Source organism: Dryas octopetala, chromosome 9, assembly GCF_963921425.1.
Source record: "Dryas octopetala chromosome 9, drDryOcto1.1, whole genome shotgun sequence".
Taxonomy (NCBI): domain Eukaryota; kingdom Viridiplantae; phylum Streptophyta; class Magnoliopsida; order Rosales; family Rosaceae; genus Dryas; species Dryas octopetala.
The window spans coordinates 19553881-19573809 of NC_141374.1; the positions used below are offsets into that span (position 1 = coordinate 19553881).

At 35.0% G+C, this 19929-nt stretch overlaps 3 protein-coding genes across 4 annotated transcripts; 1 reads left to right on the top strand and 2 right to left on the bottom strand.

Moving 5' to 3' along the window:
• Positions 1-939: 939 nt before the first annotated feature.
• LOC147275407 (Thioredoxin family protein) lies at positions 940-9085 on the bottom strand. Its single transcript, XM_086227707.1, has 10 exons — positions 8707-9085; positions 7441-7479; positions 6938-7064; positions 6599-6660; positions 5614-5681; positions 4848-4897; positions 4415-4484; positions 3785-3908; positions 1723-1839; positions 940-1255 (listed from the first exon to the last, which is right to left on the bottom strand). Exons 1-10 carry the CDS (start codon positions 9046-9048, stop codon positions 1157-1159), a joined length of 1098 nt encoding a protein of 365 aa, XP_086083833.1. The 5' UTR covers positions 9049-9085; the 3' UTR covers positions 940-1156.
• Positions 9086-10617: 1532 nt separating this feature from the next.
• RUXF (small nuclear ribonucleoprotein F) lies at positions 10618-12964 on the bottom strand. 2 transcript variants are annotated; one of them, XM_086227444.1, is made up of 6 exons: positions 12902-12964; positions 12255-12342; positions 12083-12120; positions 11879-11943; positions 10967-11082; positions 10618-10884 (listed from the first exon to the last, which is right to left on the bottom strand). In XM_086227444.1, exons 1-5 carry the CDS (start codon positions 12905-12907, stop codon positions 11013-11015), a joined length of 267 nt encoding a protein of 88 aa, XP_086083570.1. In that variant the 5' UTR covers positions 12908-12964; the 3' UTR covers positions 10618-10884; positions 10967-11012. The 2 variants fall into 2 exon arrangements, with proteins under 2 accessions (XP_086083570.1, XP_086083569.1); XM_086227443.1 differs by having other exon boundaries at positions 10618-11082.
• Positions 12965-14227: 1263 nt separating this feature from the next.
• LOC147275409 (S-adenosyl-L-methionine-dependent methyltransferases superfamily protein) lies at positions 14228-19915 on the top strand. Its single transcript, XM_086256999.1, has 11 exons — positions 14228-14452; positions 14661-14741; positions 15070-15148; positions 15803-15944; positions 16042-16111; positions 16971-17035; positions 17127-17205; positions 18142-18229; positions 19157-19221; positions 19341-19430; positions 19650-19915. Exons 1-11 carry the CDS (start codon positions 14282-14284, stop codon positions 19761-19763), a joined length of 1044 nt encoding a protein of 347 aa, XP_086113125.1. The 5' UTR covers positions 14228-14281; the 3' UTR covers positions 19764-19915.
• The last annotated feature ends 14 nt before the right edge of the window (positions 19916-19929 follow it).

A 19929-nucleotide genomic window follows, 5' to 3' on the forward strand; every position in this document is an offset into this window, starting at 1 on the left:
TGGACCTAAAATTAAAGGATCAGGCAGTGGCATTTCTACAACTATTCTAGGGGGGCTCGTAACTGGTTTTGGTGTTACCGGAACTGGCTTCAAGGATTCTGGTGTTGGTGGGTTTTGTTTCGGAGGTTCTTCTTTTGGTTGTCGGGGCTTTGGAGTGGGAGTTTCTTTTTTGGGTGGTTCCTCTTTTGGAGGTTGATCTTTAGGAGGTTGTGGTTTGGGTGTAGGAGGTATTGAAATAGGCCGTTTGGGAGATTGTTGTTCTGGTGGTTGTGGCTTTTGAGTCTTTGGTATGGGCACCGGTGGCTTTGGCCTTGGCTTCTCAACTGTTGCATGAGAAGGTTTTGACGGTCCTGATCCACCTCCACACTTTGCTTTACTGCAATCCACTGGTTTGCTCACCACATCCTTACATTGTTTTGATGACTTCTGCTTAGGCCTATCTGGTAAGCAGTTGCTTGTTGTGTCATCGAACATAGTGTCCTTAGAGGATGATACATATTCTTGGGCCTCACCATTGAAGTAGTTGTACGAGAAGGGGAAATTCCCCGAGTTAGGCAACTTGCATAAACTCTCAAGAACAAACCCAATTTCAAGCCCTTTGAAAGTCTTAGACATGACCCCACGGAATGTGTTTGAACTAATATCAAACAGTCACATTTGAGGGAGGTCCAATTTCAGGAGGCAAACACCCAGCAAGCTTCGGTTTGGAGAAGATGACCTGTGTGTAAAAATTCTTCGCACCAACTTGGCTCCAAGAGTCTTTAATTTGAGTAAAATTCAAGCCCTGCTTCTACTGCATTTGGAGTTTTGGACTTTATTTATTTATTATTACTATATTATAATATATTTACATCGATCAACTCAAAACTCGATTATATAACCAAAGGAAGAGGGAAAAACCATTAACACCATGCATGTGTGCAGTATGCTTGATCGTCCACAATTGAAGATCAGCAAAGAAAACATGAAAAAGATAAAGCAAATTGCCATATTTATGTAACGAAAGCAAGGCCCAGGCCCCAAGCTGAAGGGCATTTATAAGTTATAACCACTTCCTCTTGCTACTAAGATATTTTGTTACAGCATTTACATACAGTAAAAATTACCTCCATTTGGATTTTCATGTGTTGAGCATTTACAACTGATTTTTTATAAACTATACAGTGGCCACTGAATATGTCTGGAACAAGTAAGACAGGATCTTCTTGCAGTCACCAACATGAGTGCCAGTGTTGGGATCAATCAAGTAGGGAACCTATAAGAAGACAATTCCCTTGGTCATCCTTAGGGTTCTCATATCTCAATAGGAGATCAGCATACAAAGTAAGAAAAATAGTCTGAAACTATTCATTAAAAAGAACAAAAAAAAAAAAACAACAAAAGGGAATAAAGGAGACTTGGTAGGATGCTGAAAACTCTTGATGATTGATTTTTTTAGTTGCATCTGCTGTTCCCTAACTATGGTGGAGTATAAGCAGGGCCTAGCCCATAAGCCGTAAGAGAATTATTACATAATTGAGAGAGAAGCGCATCAGAACTTTGAATATCTCATTAATGATATAGTAACTGCAATAAAACCTTAAGACTTGGAAATACAGTATAACTAAATTGGGCAGACAGTGAGGCGGTAACACATTATATCATGATTATGTGAAATAAGTTTCAATCAAATTCAATTGCAGCAAAAAATTATGTAATGGATAATTGTTCTCAAAAGCTAACCTCTTTCGAATTAGATGCATCAACAAGTAACTTTGACCGCAGGGACCCTTCACCCACATTTTGAAGGATGTAAGGAAGCTCTAATTCACAAAGTGCCTCACGCACAATTCGTGCATACTGAAAAGAAGAAAAAAAGAGGGGTGAGGAGGAAGAAAAAGTTATTACATATAACACAAAATGCCATAAAATCACTGTAGGATTTATCTACAAAGTAACAAAAGCAGATAATGCAGAAAATAATTGTGCAGATGAACCTGGGATTTGGCCTAATCCCAAAATGTACAATGTCACGCTGAGAATTATGTTTTCTGACAACACCTGGAAGTGTTGTACCCAAATGCACAAATAGAATTATTCAGCTCTTCAGTCAATCAATCATATGCCCGAATTTGGCCAAAAGAAGGCCACGCCTCAAATTATAGCAAATTATGAGGGACCTGGATCATCTCATTTCCCATCTTGACCTTTTCTCTCCTCTTCTCAATCCTCATAATTAAAACGCCGATTTACATGGTTCGACAAAATCCTGCCTATGTCCACGAGTAATACCCTACTTCACTATGAAAGAAAAAAAAAAAAAAAAAAAACTTGAACAAGTAATTTGCATTCAAGTGTTAGTCCCTACTTTGATCCTCGTATCTACCTGGATATCCCTTGAACAACCTCTCACAAATTCCTGTGAAGTATACTCCTCCGCCTACTCACTACTCTGTAATTCTTGATTGGAATAATTTCCAAGACTAACACCATCCCCTTTCATAGCATATCAAGCGGCAGTTCAAGGACCATCCCCTTTTTATTGCATATCAAGTGGCAGTTCAAGGGATCCTGCATTTAATGCAATAAGTTAATTTGAGAGATTAAATGTATTAGGAAATACATGAACCAACTAAATACACGTCCCAAAGATAGCAAGACCTTTGGTTTTCTGTTAGGTACAACTCCTCTTGGTTGAATACATTTTCCATGTACTAAGTATCCTCCACTAAGGAGAGACTCCCAGCACATTCGTGTGGGAACTCATTAAACCTCTTATCTGGCACATATCCTCATCTGTTACAAGTCATAACCATTTTTTAAAAAACTCCATAAATAACCTCTGCTTGCGGATGCAATCTATTCCCAACAATAAAGCTCCGAACTTTCTTTTCATTCTCAATCCAACTAATACCCATTTCAATCTCAATCTCCTTCATCCCCTTAATGGTCTTTGTTCTCTCTTTCCACCTTCCTTGTACTATATACTGACAAACAAAATGTATCATGTTAGGCTCTTAGGTGCTGCTAAAAACAACTAATCAGCAGCAAATTTCACCATCTCAGAATCACCATAAAATGAGTTCAAAACAAGTACACCAGGATTGTCAATTTGTCCCTCGTTTTTTGCCTCAGTAAGAAGTCCTACCAACCTAACATGTCCACAATATACTTGGACGACATATTATAAGCCCATTGCTGAGGAAAGTATTATAACCAAAAAAAAATTTGACAACTAAACAATAGAGTTTCTTCCGTAGACCTAAAGATTTATCAACACTGAATACCCCAAGAACTGTTGACACCATGTTGGGCCAATTTCAATCCCTGCCTTCAGCGCCTTCGCATAAATTTTGATAGCTTCTTTCTCAAACTCATTTTGTGCAAATCCTACTAGGATGACCATGAAAACCTCTTCAAGTCTTCTGTGGACTCAAAAATTCAGCACACACCTTCCAGACTATTACTTTTTAATACATGTCCATTGAGTGCAATACAAGTCTAATTGAATTCCCAAATTCTGTACAAGTCCATCAATTTGATGCCTTAAACTTACTGTCTGCGGACTGTAAATAATTTCAAACATACCAGAAAACGATAGGGAGGAGAAAAGAGAGGATCTAAGTCCAATTGTGAGAACCTAGATCCTCTTTCTCCTAGTGACTAAAATCAAACGTAGACTGCTTCAAACAAACTATGATTTTCATTTTGGTACGTATCTAAAAAAATATGCAAACACATGTCAGATGGATAAATCATGATTCCTGATGTACTTCCTATTAGCAATGAAAGACTCTTGTCTCACCGGATTGTTTTCATATGAGTAAAGTTCCAGCTTTTTGGGTGGTGGCTCTGGTCTGGCCTTTTCCCACAAAGTCATTCCTCTACCAGCTCGAAAAATGGTTGGCATCCATCCTGTGAATAATGTGCTGCATTGAGTAACATTTAATGTGAGTGAGTAAATGATGAGTGAGTGAGTGAGTGAGTGAGTGTGTGTGTGTGTGTGTGTGTGTGTGTGTGTGTGTGTGAGAGAGAGAGAGAGAGAGAGAGAGAGAGAGAGAGAGAAACGAGAAGAGAAGAGAAGAGAAGAGCCAAGTAAAATGCAAGTTTCAATAAGTTAAAAGTAGTTATATATTAAACCACTTCTAATCAATGTATTGATACTTCAAGTCACCCATTTAGAACATAATTTATGGCATCTGTTCTTTTATTCCTTTTTCGGTTGGCTTGAAAATGCATATTAGAGTTGTAAGACCTATGTAAATTTATAGTTGATATATTTATAATGCTTATGAAACCAATAAATCAGCAAGCCGATTCTTCATCATAGGCTGATAACTTATGTGATGTCTGACAGAAATTACAGTAATACTTGTGATTATACTCATACAGAATATGAGATTCTTGTCCTAAAGAAGAACTTGCAGTTCAATACCTTTCCAAAAGCCCCACTGAAGGTTTCCTGCCTTTCCCATATTGCTGAAATAGGTATTTCACAATTTCACCTATCGTCAAAAGCAGAAAGAATGCAAACAATATAAACTTGATAAAATAATATTAAAGTTCATACAACATATGATAAAACATGTATGATCAATTTTTTATAAGTTTATTGTACAATTTTTTTATGCTAAAAACTCTGTACAGACTTGGTTAAAATAAGGTGCAGAAAAAGCCTTCAAACAACAAGTAGTTATGTTCAATTCAGATTTAAGCACTTGCTTATACTTCCCAATGATGGGACTGTTTGAATGATCTATTTTTCATGTGGAAATGGAAATGGGATGATCATAGGTTCAAATCTTCCAATACACAGAGAGAGAGAGAGAGAGAAAGAGATCCATGTGAAATTAAGTTTAATAACTTACCACTTTCATACATTGAAGTGCCAGTATTTGGATCAATGAGAAAAGGAAACCTGCATAACAATATTCATAATCCAAAAGTTACGAGGGAAATTAAGAAGCACCACAACAAAAGCTATTCTTAGAAAAGGTAATGACCTCTTCTGCCAGAAACTGCATGATGAATGGAGAACGAAATCCATCAAATGTGACAGTGTTATAAAGATGGCATGTGACAATTTATCAATTTATTTTTTTATTTTTTTATGTAAAGAAAGATACTTTTAGTAACACAACACAAACAGTACAATAGCAGATATCCACCTGTAATTTAAAATGTAGAAACAATAAGATATCTGACCAAAAAACATCTCTAAATCCCCTGATACAGAAGCCCAAAGAGCTGACCAGTACCGAACTTTATCCCACAATTCCTCAACCTCCAACCCTCTACAATCTTCAAATATTCTCTTGTTTCTTTCCATCCAAATAACCCATACCATAGCCAAGACAGTACACCTCCAAAGCACTTTGTCCTTCTTCCCTCCTCCAAAACCTCCTTTCACCAAGTACAGACAATTTATCAATTTATCAACATTAATTACCATCTTATAGTTCCAAATTTGACATGTAAGATGACCTGAGCTCAGTATAAACATATTTCTAATTAGAGTCAATGCAGTTTCCAGAACATATCATCAGAAATCAAAGAAAACAACTTCTTTATAAGATGTTATTTTTTTATAGGAACTTCTTTATAAGATGATATAAAGAAAAGGGAATTACTTACTGCTCTTTGCCACCAAATCTTTTAACCATTTCTCTATGTCTTACAGAACCTTTTGGACAAGGATAGACCTGCAAATGTTTGCCAAATTTCCAATAAGTTGACATTGGAAAAGTAAATGACAATTAAGCATCAACAAGATAACCACTTTGAAGAAATTAAAGTTAAATGAAGCTATCAAGGTTGTATTCCAGAAAGAAGTATGAGGTTCCATCTATCCATCATATCATTTACCTTATGCTTTCTTCACATCAACTACATTGAGGCTCCAAGTTGATCAGACTTGGAGCAAAATGAGGTACAAAATGAAACCTGATGGTATAAAAATTCAAGAATATGAATCATACTTATTTTTGAATGGGCTTGTTATTTGATATCTAATCCATTGAATTGATTAATTTATTCATATTAAGATGCTTGGCATGATCAACAATGTATCTAAAACAGGCTTAAAATGAAAAACAACTAGTTAAATATATATACGCTACACACAATGTGTTTCCTGAGAAATTCCAGTCAAATGTATGCATTATATTCTGCAAAAGTTCAATGAGTTACAAACAATTCACACTCGATGGTTGTCAACCCAATTTAGCTAATAAGAACCCCTCCCTTAAATGAGTGGATCCCAACCATTTTCGAGGCTAATAAGAAACCCTCCCTTAAATTTTGCCTTCATTATCATAAAGGCAGAAAGCTGGACCTCAGATCAAGTTCACAACTCTCACTTGTACTTGTAAGGATGGACTCAAAACCAGCTGTCAAAAGTTTCATGAGAATTTTCATTGCTTTCCAAGATTTTTCTTCTGATTTTAATGAAACATAAAGGAAACTCCTAGACTACAAGGTTAAAGTGTGAAATGAAAAAATATGGTAGGAAGTATAAGTGCAGAGAGCGAAAAATTTACTGCTTATTTTGACAGATACTGATTAAAATATGGAAAATTGGAATAACTCATAATAGGTTGCATCAGTATTTGTAACTTACCTCTGCAGAAAGATCTAGCTCAGTCATAGCTTCTCGAACCCTCCTGCAAAAAGGGCATGCCTCTGTTGACAAAATCAATTTGCAAATTCAACAAGGGAAAGTTGCCAATCCCTATAAACAATGAAACTAAATCAACACTGAGAGTAGACTCTACCAAACAGTAAGAACTAAGCTAGGAATAATTTACTGGGCCAATGAAACAATGTGCTCCTTAGTCATATGCTAATCATACCGATACACAAGCTAATACCCATGTTAGGTAGGTTGATACCCTCAATGGTGTAAATCGTATTCCAAAATACTAATGAAAGAAACAAAGTTACTATTAATGTAAATTACCAAATTCAAAAAGCTGCAGAAGCTTAGGAGGAGCCAAGGTAGTGATCTCCTGGCTGTCCAAATTCTTTGATAGAGGTCTGGATCCCCAAGGGAATCTAGCCAAGGTAGACAAGGAAGAAGTAGCTACCTGTTTTGAGAGCCAAAAAGGGGTGGAAGTCTATTAGGGTCACCTAAGATGTAAAATTGTACAGAGATAGGCACCTTCCTGGTGCAAAATCAACATTAGACCCAGATGCATGCATGAATTGATAACACATAAAAGCAGATCCACACACACACAAGATATGATGATGTCACATCCCATCTAATTCTACATAATTGTAAGGATATTGGAAATCCTAACACCTTCAAACAGTACTCTATACTACTCATCCAGATAAACAGCACAAGGACAACTTCATTTGTCCCCGATAATAAACAAAATTGGTTCTTTAGCCAACCACAATTTCACAGTAGAAAGAAATCATCAAAAACAGAATCAAGTAAATTTTTAAAGTGATTACCTCCAAAGTAAAGTTCCGTTCTTGAGAGGGATCTCCTCCCTACAAGAAACAAGCAAAAATAATAATGATGAAGACAAAATGCAAAATGATCAACACGATGTTCCAATTTTATATCATAAACAAGTAAATCAATATAATAATTTGAAATATGATGAAGCACCAATGACATTTGGAACCTCACTACACAATACTTTACTCTTAGCACTTCCAGCCTTGAACGGATGACTTTAAGGACCATTAGTTAACGTACCTGTCCACATGGCCTAAAGGTAGGTTGCTAAGTAGGAACAATGCCAACTAGGAAACACCATCCATACAAGACATATTGAATCAAGCTTAAAACCAAGCACATAGCATGTACATTTAAGAACAAGTGGTTCTTCATATGTAATATAGAAAGAAATATATGCACTTTCAGGTAATGTATAATGGACAAATCGAATAGGTCTTTGCATGCAAACCCAGATTTCAGAAGATGGCACAAGAAAGGATGATAATAGGAAATGACATAAAATAATGCACAGTTTTCTGCAAAAATTAAACATCTTGATGAGAAATCAACAAAGTTACATGCGCTTTTAAAGATAGATGTGAGCATTAATGCAGTGCCAAAGATCAAACATCTTAATGATAGAATTGAAATACACAGTAAATCAGTGCCAAAGATGTTTAATGCGCCAGCATTGCAAAAATATATATATATATATATTATCAGAACGACGAATATGAGCAGTTTTTCCATTTTTTTCCCACAATGATTGTAATTAGTTTTGAGTCTGTCACTAGTTATGGGTAGAGAAGGCCCAGTCTTCTTGAAAAATTTAAATATTGGATATGACTTTTGTCATATTTCACCAGCATATGAGCTGGCATCTTTTGCTGTAGCATTTTAAGAAGGAACAAACGATAAAAAAAAAAGGTAAATTTGTTCTCCCAAAATGAAAAAATACAAATACGATTTTCTGTCCCCACTCCAAAGACCAAAGCGCCATGGGAGAGTAGCGAAATCAATTAGCTGTATTGTCATTGAAAATCAGGAACACAGTTATGTTTTTCCTATTGGTATTTTGGCTAGTTAGTAATGCAGAAAACACTACTCCTATCTGAAGATTTTCTTGTACCTGATAAGAGTGTTCTTGTTATGGTCAACATATTACATATGTGATTCACATTTTTATTATATGCCAATGAACACTTCAAAGAAAAGCAAACAAACAAACAAACGGAAAAAGAAAAGAGAAAACAAAAATGATAAGAGGGACTGACGGAGAAGAGCCTGAGCAAGGGACAAAGCACAGATAAAAAGCTGGTTGATGGGTTGCCACCATTACTGGAAACTGCGACCTTTTCCCGAGAAAACCCGGTTCCCAATTCGTCTGTATCTCCATCTGAGTCACCAGAACTCGCATGAAATCTGTTTCTGCGAGAAACCCAGTTCCCATTTCTCAATAATCTTTGAGAATGCGGCGAGAATTTTAGGGTAGCAGCTGGAACTGAAGTGCTTGGGAATGGAGAAGGAGCAGTTTTTGTGAGAAAACTGTGAAAACTGTGAGGTGGGTCCGAGGAACAGAACAGTGTTTGAGAGCACGTCAGAGATATCAGTGACATTCTTGGACCTGAGTTGTTTCTTAAGCGCTGTCCTCTGCTCCGCTATCTTTAAATCTCGTCTCCGTAGCACTGTAGCAGGATTTTTTATCGAAATATTTTGTTTGGTTTTTTTTTTTTTTTTTTTTTCCTTTTACTAGTTTACTACAAAGTACAAAGTCTAAAATTGTCAAAATAAGTGATTTTTAGTCTAAAAACACAATACCAAACGGTGCCAAAGTTGGAAAGGCTCTCAACCGCGAGAAATTATTGCGAGTGCCACACAATTTGAAGTGGAAAACAATTTGAAAAAAAAAAAGAAAAAAAGTGGAAACCATTGTGGTAATTAGAGAGAGTTGTGATTTTATGCAACTTTGCAACTTAACGGGTTGAAAAACCAAAAACCAGCCACATTATTTGTGTACATGTAGGATGAAAGATGTTGGAACACATATTTGAGCCTTTGTTTTTAATTTAACCTCTTAAAAAAGTTTAGGTATGAAGTTTTACCTTAATGGGCTTTTATGATTACATATATTAATATTTTTTAATTATCATATATTTTTACATTTATTTGTCCCAGCATTTATACCTTACTTTCTCAACTTTTGAAACATTCATAAAGTTTAATTTCTTAATATTAGTTTAATTCATTCATTTTACAACTATACTCTCATTTGTTAAACTTTTTATTTAATTATTTTGTTTAACAAAACTCATTTGGCAACTCTAATTTTAGTGAAGCATATAACACCAAAACTCTCTTTCTTAGATAGATACTTAATATTGAGCAATTACCATTTACCAACTAGTTATTATTCTAGTGATATTTATCTTTCTAATATTGTTAGAGGTTATAAGTTCAATTCTCATTCATTCCCACCAAATAAAATATATATATATATATATATATTACTCTAGTGATATTTATCTTCCTAATATTGTTAGAGATTATAAGTTTGATTCTCATTCCCACCAAATAAGAAAGAAAAAAAAAAAAAAGGGGAGAAGGAATACTAGTTATCTTCTATTTGTACCTTCTCTCTTCTGCATTCCATTCCGAATGTATTGAACAGCTCTTTATATATGAGACAATTGTCTTCAATCAGCTAAATTCTTAACAATTTTCACATCATTATGATATTTTTTTTCTCTCTTTCAGTTTTTTTCTCACCTTTAGTTGCTGACCATAGGGAGTTTGAACTTTGAGAGAAATTTGGAAAGATGAATGATGATGCTTTCAAGTGTTTGGTGTATATGTAATTGACAGCAGACTCGTGGCAACTATGAATGATTGTGAGTACTCCATACATCAACAACCAACAATTGTTTATGTATGCATGAACAATTGTCGAAAGCAAAGCTCTTTGGTAATGTTTCATACTTGATAGGTGCAAAAATGAGAAGCGTGAGATTCTCATTCATATACAATAAATTTAGAAAAGCACACATGCTTCTTTGACATGATCTACATTGCAGCCTACATGGGTTAGTCAAGAAACAGTCTACCATTGTAAAATTGTTGTAATAAAAACCAATTCATCCAGAAAGTCAAAGGAACGAAAATAAGATCCTGATGGACTTCGCCACATCTTCAAAACAAAGAAAGTAGATTATGCCATTTTTTAAAATGATACTATGAACCTCCACATGAACTGCATCAATTTTGGTGCAATGAATAACTAAAAAGGTTTCCATTTCAAACCATATGGCCTTGTTACATGAAAATGAATGATTCTTGTAGAGCATCGAACTGCAGCTCACCATTTGCCTATAGTCTCATTCAACTCTAAGTGGACCATTTGTCAGTTAGAGCCCCTTAAATGGCGCGGGCACGTCAATAAACATCCAACAATACCTCTACATACAATACAAAACAATATAACCACTCCATGTTAAAACAACAAAACAACATCAGAAGTAGAGATAAAGGACTGATTACTTAAGTTTTGTTTTTAAACCAAGACCGCTGCTGCAAAGTCCTCATCTCAGTCCTTTTCAGCATCTTCAATTTCTTCATCCTCTGGCACCCCACGAAGATAGAGAACGTTGTTACATCTGTTGGAGGAAAACATGAAAAGATGTGTGAACTCATTGGACATTAAGATGTGTAATGTATACGCATGTAGGTTGATGTTAAAACATATTAGCAACTTCAAGGAGAAAACAATTAGTATTGACTAGAGGAGAATTGAGAACTTGAATAATCTATTGTGTTTAACTGCATGGCGGTTTGTTACCGAATTCATTAAAATTCCACCCAGAAAAAAGGAAGAATTATAAATCTCCAATATGACAGAGAGAATATAGTAACTATACAACAAGGAGCTGTTCCTCAATATCCCATATTTAGTTCATTTGCAACTAGACAGTACACAGCAATATATAGATGCAAATCGTAAACACAAGGTATGAAAATATGAGAGCAACAAGGAATGGACAAATCGTATTTCAAACTCAATAAATTATAGGATTGTAGCCCAGATCGTAAGATTTGCTCCTGCCATATATTACCACTTTATCAGAAGAACATGATTCAACCTTTGCGAGGACCATGATTAACTCCAATGGTTAATCTCTGGTCCTCAGCCTTCTTTTCCAAGACACGCTCATTAAATTAACACAGTTCCGTTGCATTATTATCTTTGTTTAAGAGTATAAGTTCACATACAGTAGACACAACATTTCTTATCTTGGCTTCAAAAGCTCAAAAAGATGAACAAAATTAACAACATATGCTATCCTAGCAAGACAAAGAAAATTACAAAAGTAAAAAAAATACTATACACACTCAGACAATAGAATTCAATGGAAGAATATAGTTTAGAAGCTCAAAGCATTCAATTAAACTCACCTGATCAAAATCTCTCCCAGATTTCCAGTGAATTGCCCATCAATATATTCTTCAGTGTTGGCCAACTATGCATAAGATTTCATATATCAAGCATTAGTACTAGCTTTAGATTTCTAGTCTCGCAGAACAAAAGGGGGGAGAAAAGAACCTAAATTTGTATTCAGAATGTGCAAAGAAAAGAGAGTTCAAATTTTAAAATAGTACCTGCAAGTTCATATAGGAATCCACCGACACAAGGAAACCTGAACAGATGCACAATCAAAAAGGATTAAGAACACACTTAAGAACATGCTATTTAAGTTAAATTGCACAAGAAAACAAATGAAAAACTATAGCATAAGAATCAAAGACTTTTCCAGAAACGGAAACAATATACCTTTGTACTCCATTCCCCATTTAAGTTTCACAATGACAGTCTTTCCAGTCAGATTGTTCAAGAAAGGTTTCGGGTTAACTGGTATCGTCTGCATTTTGCACATAAACAAAACTATCAAAATTCAGAGCATGCCATTATGCCCAACAAGTGAAAATTTAACTATAGTAGAAGTTAATATATTTTGGGAAAATTTAATGCTCAGATTTTATTCATCAAACACTAACTAAACACCGGACTGATCCTATTGCAACAATATTCAATACTGTGCTATGCTTTTAAGAAGCAATCTTATTTATATCCTCCCATTAATACATATATGCACACTTTTCCTATTACTCAAATACTATTTAGCAACCCAGTATCCGATCACATTATTCAATATAGCAACCCCAAATTTTTCCTAGAATATAAATCTGGGAAAGAAACAATTTTGGGTTGCAAAAAAACCCCAATAAGAAACTATAGGCATCTAGAACCTCTCAAAGAGATCGTAATACTTTGAGAAACTGAAAATTTCAAATTATGTGCCCTAATTAAAAACCAGTATGAAAAAAGACGCAGAAAAGTCTTCCCAATATAACATACACAAGATAATTTACGTATAAGTATATGTAATGGAGAAAATAGATGGAAAAGAGATTACTCACAGCCATTGTCGAGAGAGAGGAGAGCTTCGGGTGGAGCTGAGCAGAAAGATGAGGATTTTGAGATTTTCTGTACACTCTAAGAGGGTTTAGGGTTTTATTTATTTGGGCTAGGAGTTGTGTTGGGCCAGTAGGGATTAGTGGGGTGGTTTGGGCTGGCATTGTAGTTTTAAAGAAGCCCACGATCTTCTTTTCAAACCCTACATTTTCTTATTTTCTTTTCAAGAATGCTAGCATCCTTCTGTTTTTTTATTTTATCCTTCTACAATCTCTTTTCTTTTGAACATTGCGCATGTAGTCGCATGATCCGGATCATTCATTTTCTAGGTCACCATTTAAAGATCATCTCTTCATGAAATTAACAACAAATTTAGTGTCCCACTACTAAAGTTTTGTAAAAAGAGTTTGGTGGTTAGTGGTTACCAACTTTACTATACTTATCAAAAAAACCTCAACTTGTTATAGATGTGTTCAGTGGGGTCTCATCAAAACTCTAATACAAATTTAGTAGTTACTTATCAATAAAATAATATATATGTGACAAACTAGTGTCAAATGGAATACCGAAAACACCTCATTTTCAGCATAAAACCTCTAAATCAACCCCCCAATACTACTGCCAAACCACTCCAAACTAATTATCATATATCAAAACTATGAAATAAATTAGAAAAACACAAGATGTACACCTCAAAATTTCCATAAATATGAATTTGAAATAACTTAAAAGTACAAAAGTTGATGCAGGGAGAAAGTTGTTGATATGATGGAAGGGAATGCTTGCTTCAACGACAACAATAGTCAACTCTAACAAGGTGCTCGGTAGTAGTTTGTGTTCAAGTTTTTTCAATTTTTAATGGGGATAATTTGGAAATGTAAATTGCGTGTAGTAAAAAAATGTTATAAATTTAAAATTAGAATTAAGTGTGGGTTGTAGTCAAACCAAAAACAAAGTGTAGGTGTATCACTAGGAATTCATATATCCATAGCTGATTAGTCTATATGAGATTTTATAACATAATTTTTTATGTCAATTATATGCAAGAAATTTGTCTAAACAAGATTGTATACGTTAATTTAAAATTCTATAAAAGAATTCATGTATAAAAAACTTATCATATATAATTATTATAGAATCTTGTTCGACTAATTGTAGATGATCGGGATATAGATGCGAAAATCACCCTCGTAAGTTGTAGACTTGTAGTCACTGTGTGGAGTTCGAAGAGAACATTGTCGGATTTGTTTAGAAGCCCAGTAAAAAAAGTTATTAGGCCTTTTTGGGCGTTAAGCCCTCCTTGAACCAAAAATATTTAGCAAAACAACGAGCGCGCAAACAACAAAACAGCATTTCCCAACAAAAACAAAGCAAAGAGTGCAAAAATGAAGAGAGCCTTGTCTTCTCTCTGCGGTAGTAGCTTGTTACGGAGGAGGCCAAGAAGAGAAGCTCCACCCTCAGTCCTATTCTCAAGTGATTTTTGTACGGACAGCAACGACGATGGGCTTCAAAGCTCCAGGTTCAAGGTCTTCGATCGCCACTTCAGACGCAAACAGGTTCAAACTTGCTCTTCTTGAAAAATCTCTGTGAGGCTTCTCAAATTGAGCAATTAGATTGAGATGGGTATTCTGAGAAATTGTTACTTGTTATTTGTTATTGGTGCTGGGAAGGTGTTGAATTTTCTTTCTGATTAATGTAATGTAGCCTCTTCAGTAGCTACACACAAAATGATTAGTATTATTGAGCAACTTTATTTGGGTACAGCTGGATCGAGCTGCGTGGTTGATGCGTTCGAAGGATTCGTTTGTCGACTCTGTTGCTGAGAATCTATTAGATCGCTTGGAGGTAAAAAGACAACTTCTTTGTAATGGAAGACCATTCGTTTAACTAAAGGATTGAATTTTGATTAGAAAAGAGATTTTGGGTTCTTGCATTTGTTGGATTCATCAGTATTATTTCAGTAACTGTTGAGATATGATTGGAAAGATAGTACAAGTCTTTAGCATTAAAAGGTTATTGTTTGTTGAATTGGTTTGCATATTTGTTATAAGAGCAATGATAACTTGACCTGTAGTATTCATATGCAAATGTTAGAATTCTATTATGTCATGACCTGTACTTCCAATATTTTCTCCTCCACTGTGTTTGAATTGCCTTGTGTCTGATATTGCAGGATTGTAAGAAAACATTTCCGACAGCATTATGTTTGGGAGGTTCATTGGAACCTGTCAGGCGTTTGTTACGTGGTCGCGGTAAGAAATTAGTTTGTAATACTTTTTTCCTTTCAGCTTTGTATTTAGCTTTAACATATGGTATGATATGTAACTGCTTCTTCGAAGTTAATGAGATTAGATGTGATTGTTTTCAAGCCTTATTCATGAAATTTATCAAATGACTAATGATGCTATTGAGGAAGTTACTGAAGAGATTTTTGTATTGCAAGATATGTCCCTGCTTTGCCATGTCCTACATTATTGGAGATTTTCCACAGGTTTTTATGTAGTATTGTATCTGTGTCCTGGGTAGTTCTGGTCATTGGACTTCACTGGTTATGTTTAAGTGGCAATGGTATGGTTTGGTTATTATTGCATTGGTATCATTCACCTATCACCAACTTGCCACCATGGTGTACCACATTAGTATTAATTAGAGGAGCCTTAAGTGAAATAATTGAAGATTCACTCATAACTCTCTCTCTCTCTCTCTCTCTCTCTCTCTCTCTCTCTCTCTCTCTCTCTCTCTCTGTGTGGCACAAGTGGGCACAACCTAATTGCACTAGTAGTTTCCAAGAGAAGACAACTAAGGCAAAAGCGGAACATTCATTATGATAGATAGGTCATACAGCATTGTGAGATTGCTCAGTTAAAACAATTTAGATACTTTCATTTTTGTTTTTTTACTGTTAGGTGCCATTGAAAAGCTCACTATGATGTCTGCATCATATGACATGGTAAAACTTTGTAGAGATGCTGAACATGAGGTACGCAATGAAAACATTGAAACATCCTTTATAGTTGGCGATGAAGAGTTTTTGCCTATCAAAGAAAGGTATCCCTCTATATTTAATTTTTTGGTTTAGGTTAAATGTGCTATATTGAGGGAGTTTTAATTTTTATAATGATATCCTCTAATTTTATGTGTGAAGTTCTCTAGATCTGGTACTAAGTTGCTTGGGACTTCATTGGACAAATGATCTTCCAGGAGCCATGATACAGGTATTTGTCCCTTCATTGTTGTTGTACGCTTCAACACTTGAGATCAATTTTAAATTTGGTATCTGGATCTATTATAACTCTTGTGAGGATGAAGCAAAGCATTCATCAAACGTGCATATTACCTTTGTTTATCAAAAGAAAAAAGGAAAACAAAATACATAGATAAATCATACTTGTTTATATTATTATGCAGTAAGCTCTAAATTTGCCTGTTTAAGCTACTGCTTTGGTTCCTCATTTTCATATATGCACCTTCAAAGGTATATGAGGATTTTATATCCAAGCTGTTAGCTAATAATATTTATTTGTTTTATTCTATAAAAATTTGAAATTTTTGGTCAAAATCCAAAACTATATTGAATAATTTAATTCAGCAATTAGCAAAGTCCAAAATAGAAATACATAAGCATGCATTAGTGGAGAAAAGTATGCATTTGCACAGCAAGTGCATGCACACATACTTGTACATTGGCACAGATACATGAGAGATTAAAAACCTTCATGATTTGAGTGATAATAAAATTGTAGAAAACAATATTTTCAGGATATCAGATGCTTAATTTTGAAAACCAGATACGCATAAAGCTGTAAATTTTTGGACTTCTTGCAAGAGTTAGCAGTTAGTGTTAAGGTAATTGTGCTGCTTGTAATTTTCTTGGCTGATGAAACGTGATTGTTGTTGGTCTGAGGGAGTTACTTCCTACAAATTAATTGATGACTTGCATATGTGCATCCTTATTATCTCTTTGTTCTTGTCTTCTATTTGCACTGTTATATTATATGGACAACAATGTCATCATTAGAGAGTTCAAAATATAAATATGTGGAAATATCTAAGATAGATGTTTATGTGTGACAGAGCAGATTGGCATTGAAACCAGATGGCCTATTTTTAGCAGCAATTCTTGGTGGAGAAACCTTAAAGTTGTCTACTCTTTGTTTATCTATTAGTTGCTACTATGAAATGCATGGTCGATTATTTTACTTCTTTTTTTTTTTTTTTTTTGGTTACTAGAGAGCTGAGAATAGCGTGCACTGTGGCACAAATGGAGCGTGAAGGAGGTATCAGTCCACGAATATCACCTTTGGCACAAGTATGTAATTTGTAGCAATGGTTTTGTTTTTCCAATGAATCCAAGTACCCATTTTATTTTGCGGTTTGTTTTCCTGTTTTGCTATCTGATATTTTCCTCAGAAAAATATGCTCTTTTTGATAATTCCTGGGAAGTTAAAGGAAATGATAAGAGTGGCATTGTCCAAGATGAGGGTCTCTCTGGTATAGTCCTGAACTTAAGAGAGAGCCATCATTTAATATCCTAACATACTAGAATTGATAAACTCAAAGTAATGTTGGTATTTCTATAGATATATACAATGACATCAAACATTTACTTGAGAATTATACCCAATTTTTTCTTGTTTTTCTATTTTACTTTTTTTTTTAATTTCCTATTTTGTATTTAGTAGATACCTTGTCCACAAGGAATGTAATTGTTTTGACTATTAACAAAATTTTGTTTCTTATAAAGAAAAATTCTTGGGTTTGGAATCGTAGTTGCAACCTTCCTGGCAGAATTGACTGTATCCACTGTCCAATAATGCTTTGAGCATAGCTGGCAGTTTAAACTGGTTGGATATGGATTGTTGTTAAGTGTCTTTAAAATCATATTTTCTATATCTAATTATAATAAAATTATCTCAATTTGGTGAATACTATTTGTGTTGGATGGACAGCTGATGCGGGGTTTTTGGTATATACAATTTTAGTGGGCAAGGGGGCCACTATTGGATATTATCTTTCATACACTTTTCTTGATAGCTTTTTATCGTGCTCTCTTTGCCCTTATTTTGTTAATCTCCTTCCTGAGGCATTACTTGTTATCCTCACTCATAAATGAGGTTGTTTTCTTCTTCTATTGGTTTTTGGTTTCTGTAAATTATATTGTTGCATGTGGTTAAAAATCAAAATTTGGGCATCTGAAACCACCCCCCCCCCCCCCCCCCCCCCCCTTTATTTTCTTTTGGCTTAGGTGCGGGATGCAGGCAATCTTTTGACCAGGGCAGGTTTTACCCTTCCAGGTGTTGATGTTGACGAATATGTAGTAAGATATCAAAGTGGTGAGCATTTCCCTGTTTAAGTTACAGTTTTAATTTTAGCAACTTTTTGGTGACTTTAATAGCGAAGGTTCCTTGGACGTTCAATGTCACAGTTACTATGTTAATGCATTTAAGTTTAGCTTTATGCGATGTTTCTTTAAGCATAATTGCATGAGTGGAACAGAAATCTGGTTTACAAGTATGGTAGTGTGTCTACTGGAGTAAACTTTCCTCTTTCCCATATAGGACTTCCAAGACATGGTAATTTAATGTGCTAATTTCACTTGGTATGTTCACTTATGCTTGTGACATTTTCCACAGTCCATGTTTTTTTTGGTGTGGATTCCTGTTTTGCTCTTTTCTTTTTTCTGTTTTCAAGTCAAAATTTTCATTGTTTGAGTAGATTTACACACCATCCCCCTTTTTTTCTGCCAGGTATACTGTTCTGTATGAGTTGTATTAATTCAAGTCAAGCTCCTTCAATCTCCTTTTACAAGAGGGGTTGATAGAATAGGTGACTTTACCATAAAATGATACATGCACATAGAAGATAAAATAGTATATCCTCCACTTAATGTTCTCTTGAGGAAGTGGTGGAAGTTAAATGAAAATCCTTGTGCAAAGATTGAAAATCTGGCCCTTTTTCACATACTCATACAAAGGGGAAAAAAAAAAACTCCATGTTGATGCCATATTTTAAACTGATTTGTGTCAAGTCCTTGTATGTCAAAAATTGACTGATTTGTGTAGCATTGAAATCAATTCCTGATTTGTACAAACTTTGTTTTATGTTTTGAACTGATAGACATGCTTACTATTTGAAGGCAAAAAATATATTTATAATGCAATATGCTTCTTTTTGGTGTGATCAGTCTTGTTTGAAATTCCTGTCTACCCCTGTTGCCTAAGTCTTAGTCATTCATAATTTTTGTTCTCCATTTGGTGTAGCTCTGGATCTCATAGAACATCTGCGTGCAATGGGCGAAACCAATGCCCTTCTCCAAAGGAACACTGTGAGATATATTTACTTTTGTTATAACAAACTATGTTCCTTTACATTATCAAGTAATGAGCATGTTCTACTATTATCAAATCCTATTGATGGGTCTGATGTGCTTATCATTGAAACCAGATCCTAAAGAGAGAAACTGCCCTGGCCACTGCAGCAATTTATGATTCAATGTTTGCAGCAGAAGATGGCACCATCCCTGCAACCTTTCAGGTGAGCATAATGATAAACTCTCTTACAACTGATGGCTTGAAAAATAAATGAAGTCTTGAATTTGACTTGACAAATGTGACTTTGCCTAGATTGTCACGATTCTGTCTTAAGTAGTGGATCACCCTACTACTAATGGCTCAACTTTCCTGGGATTAACTTCATCCACAGTAACTGGTAATGTACCTTGATAATTGTATGACACCGTTCTTGGGTTTGTAGGTTATTTATATGACAGGTTGGAAGGAGCATCCATCTCAGCAGAGGGCCAAAAGGAGGGGATCTGCAACCGTATCCTTCCAGGACATTCAGAAGCAATTTGGAAGTGAGAGTTGATCTCTTTGTGCATGAGGCATGGCTATTGTTTTCTAAGAAAATGAAAGTGAACCGACTCTACAACACTTATAGGAGCCATTTATATTTTTTGTGAGAGAAGAAAGTTGTAGGACCAAAATATGTGGTCAATAAAAAAATTTTAGTTAATATTATATATATTTTTATG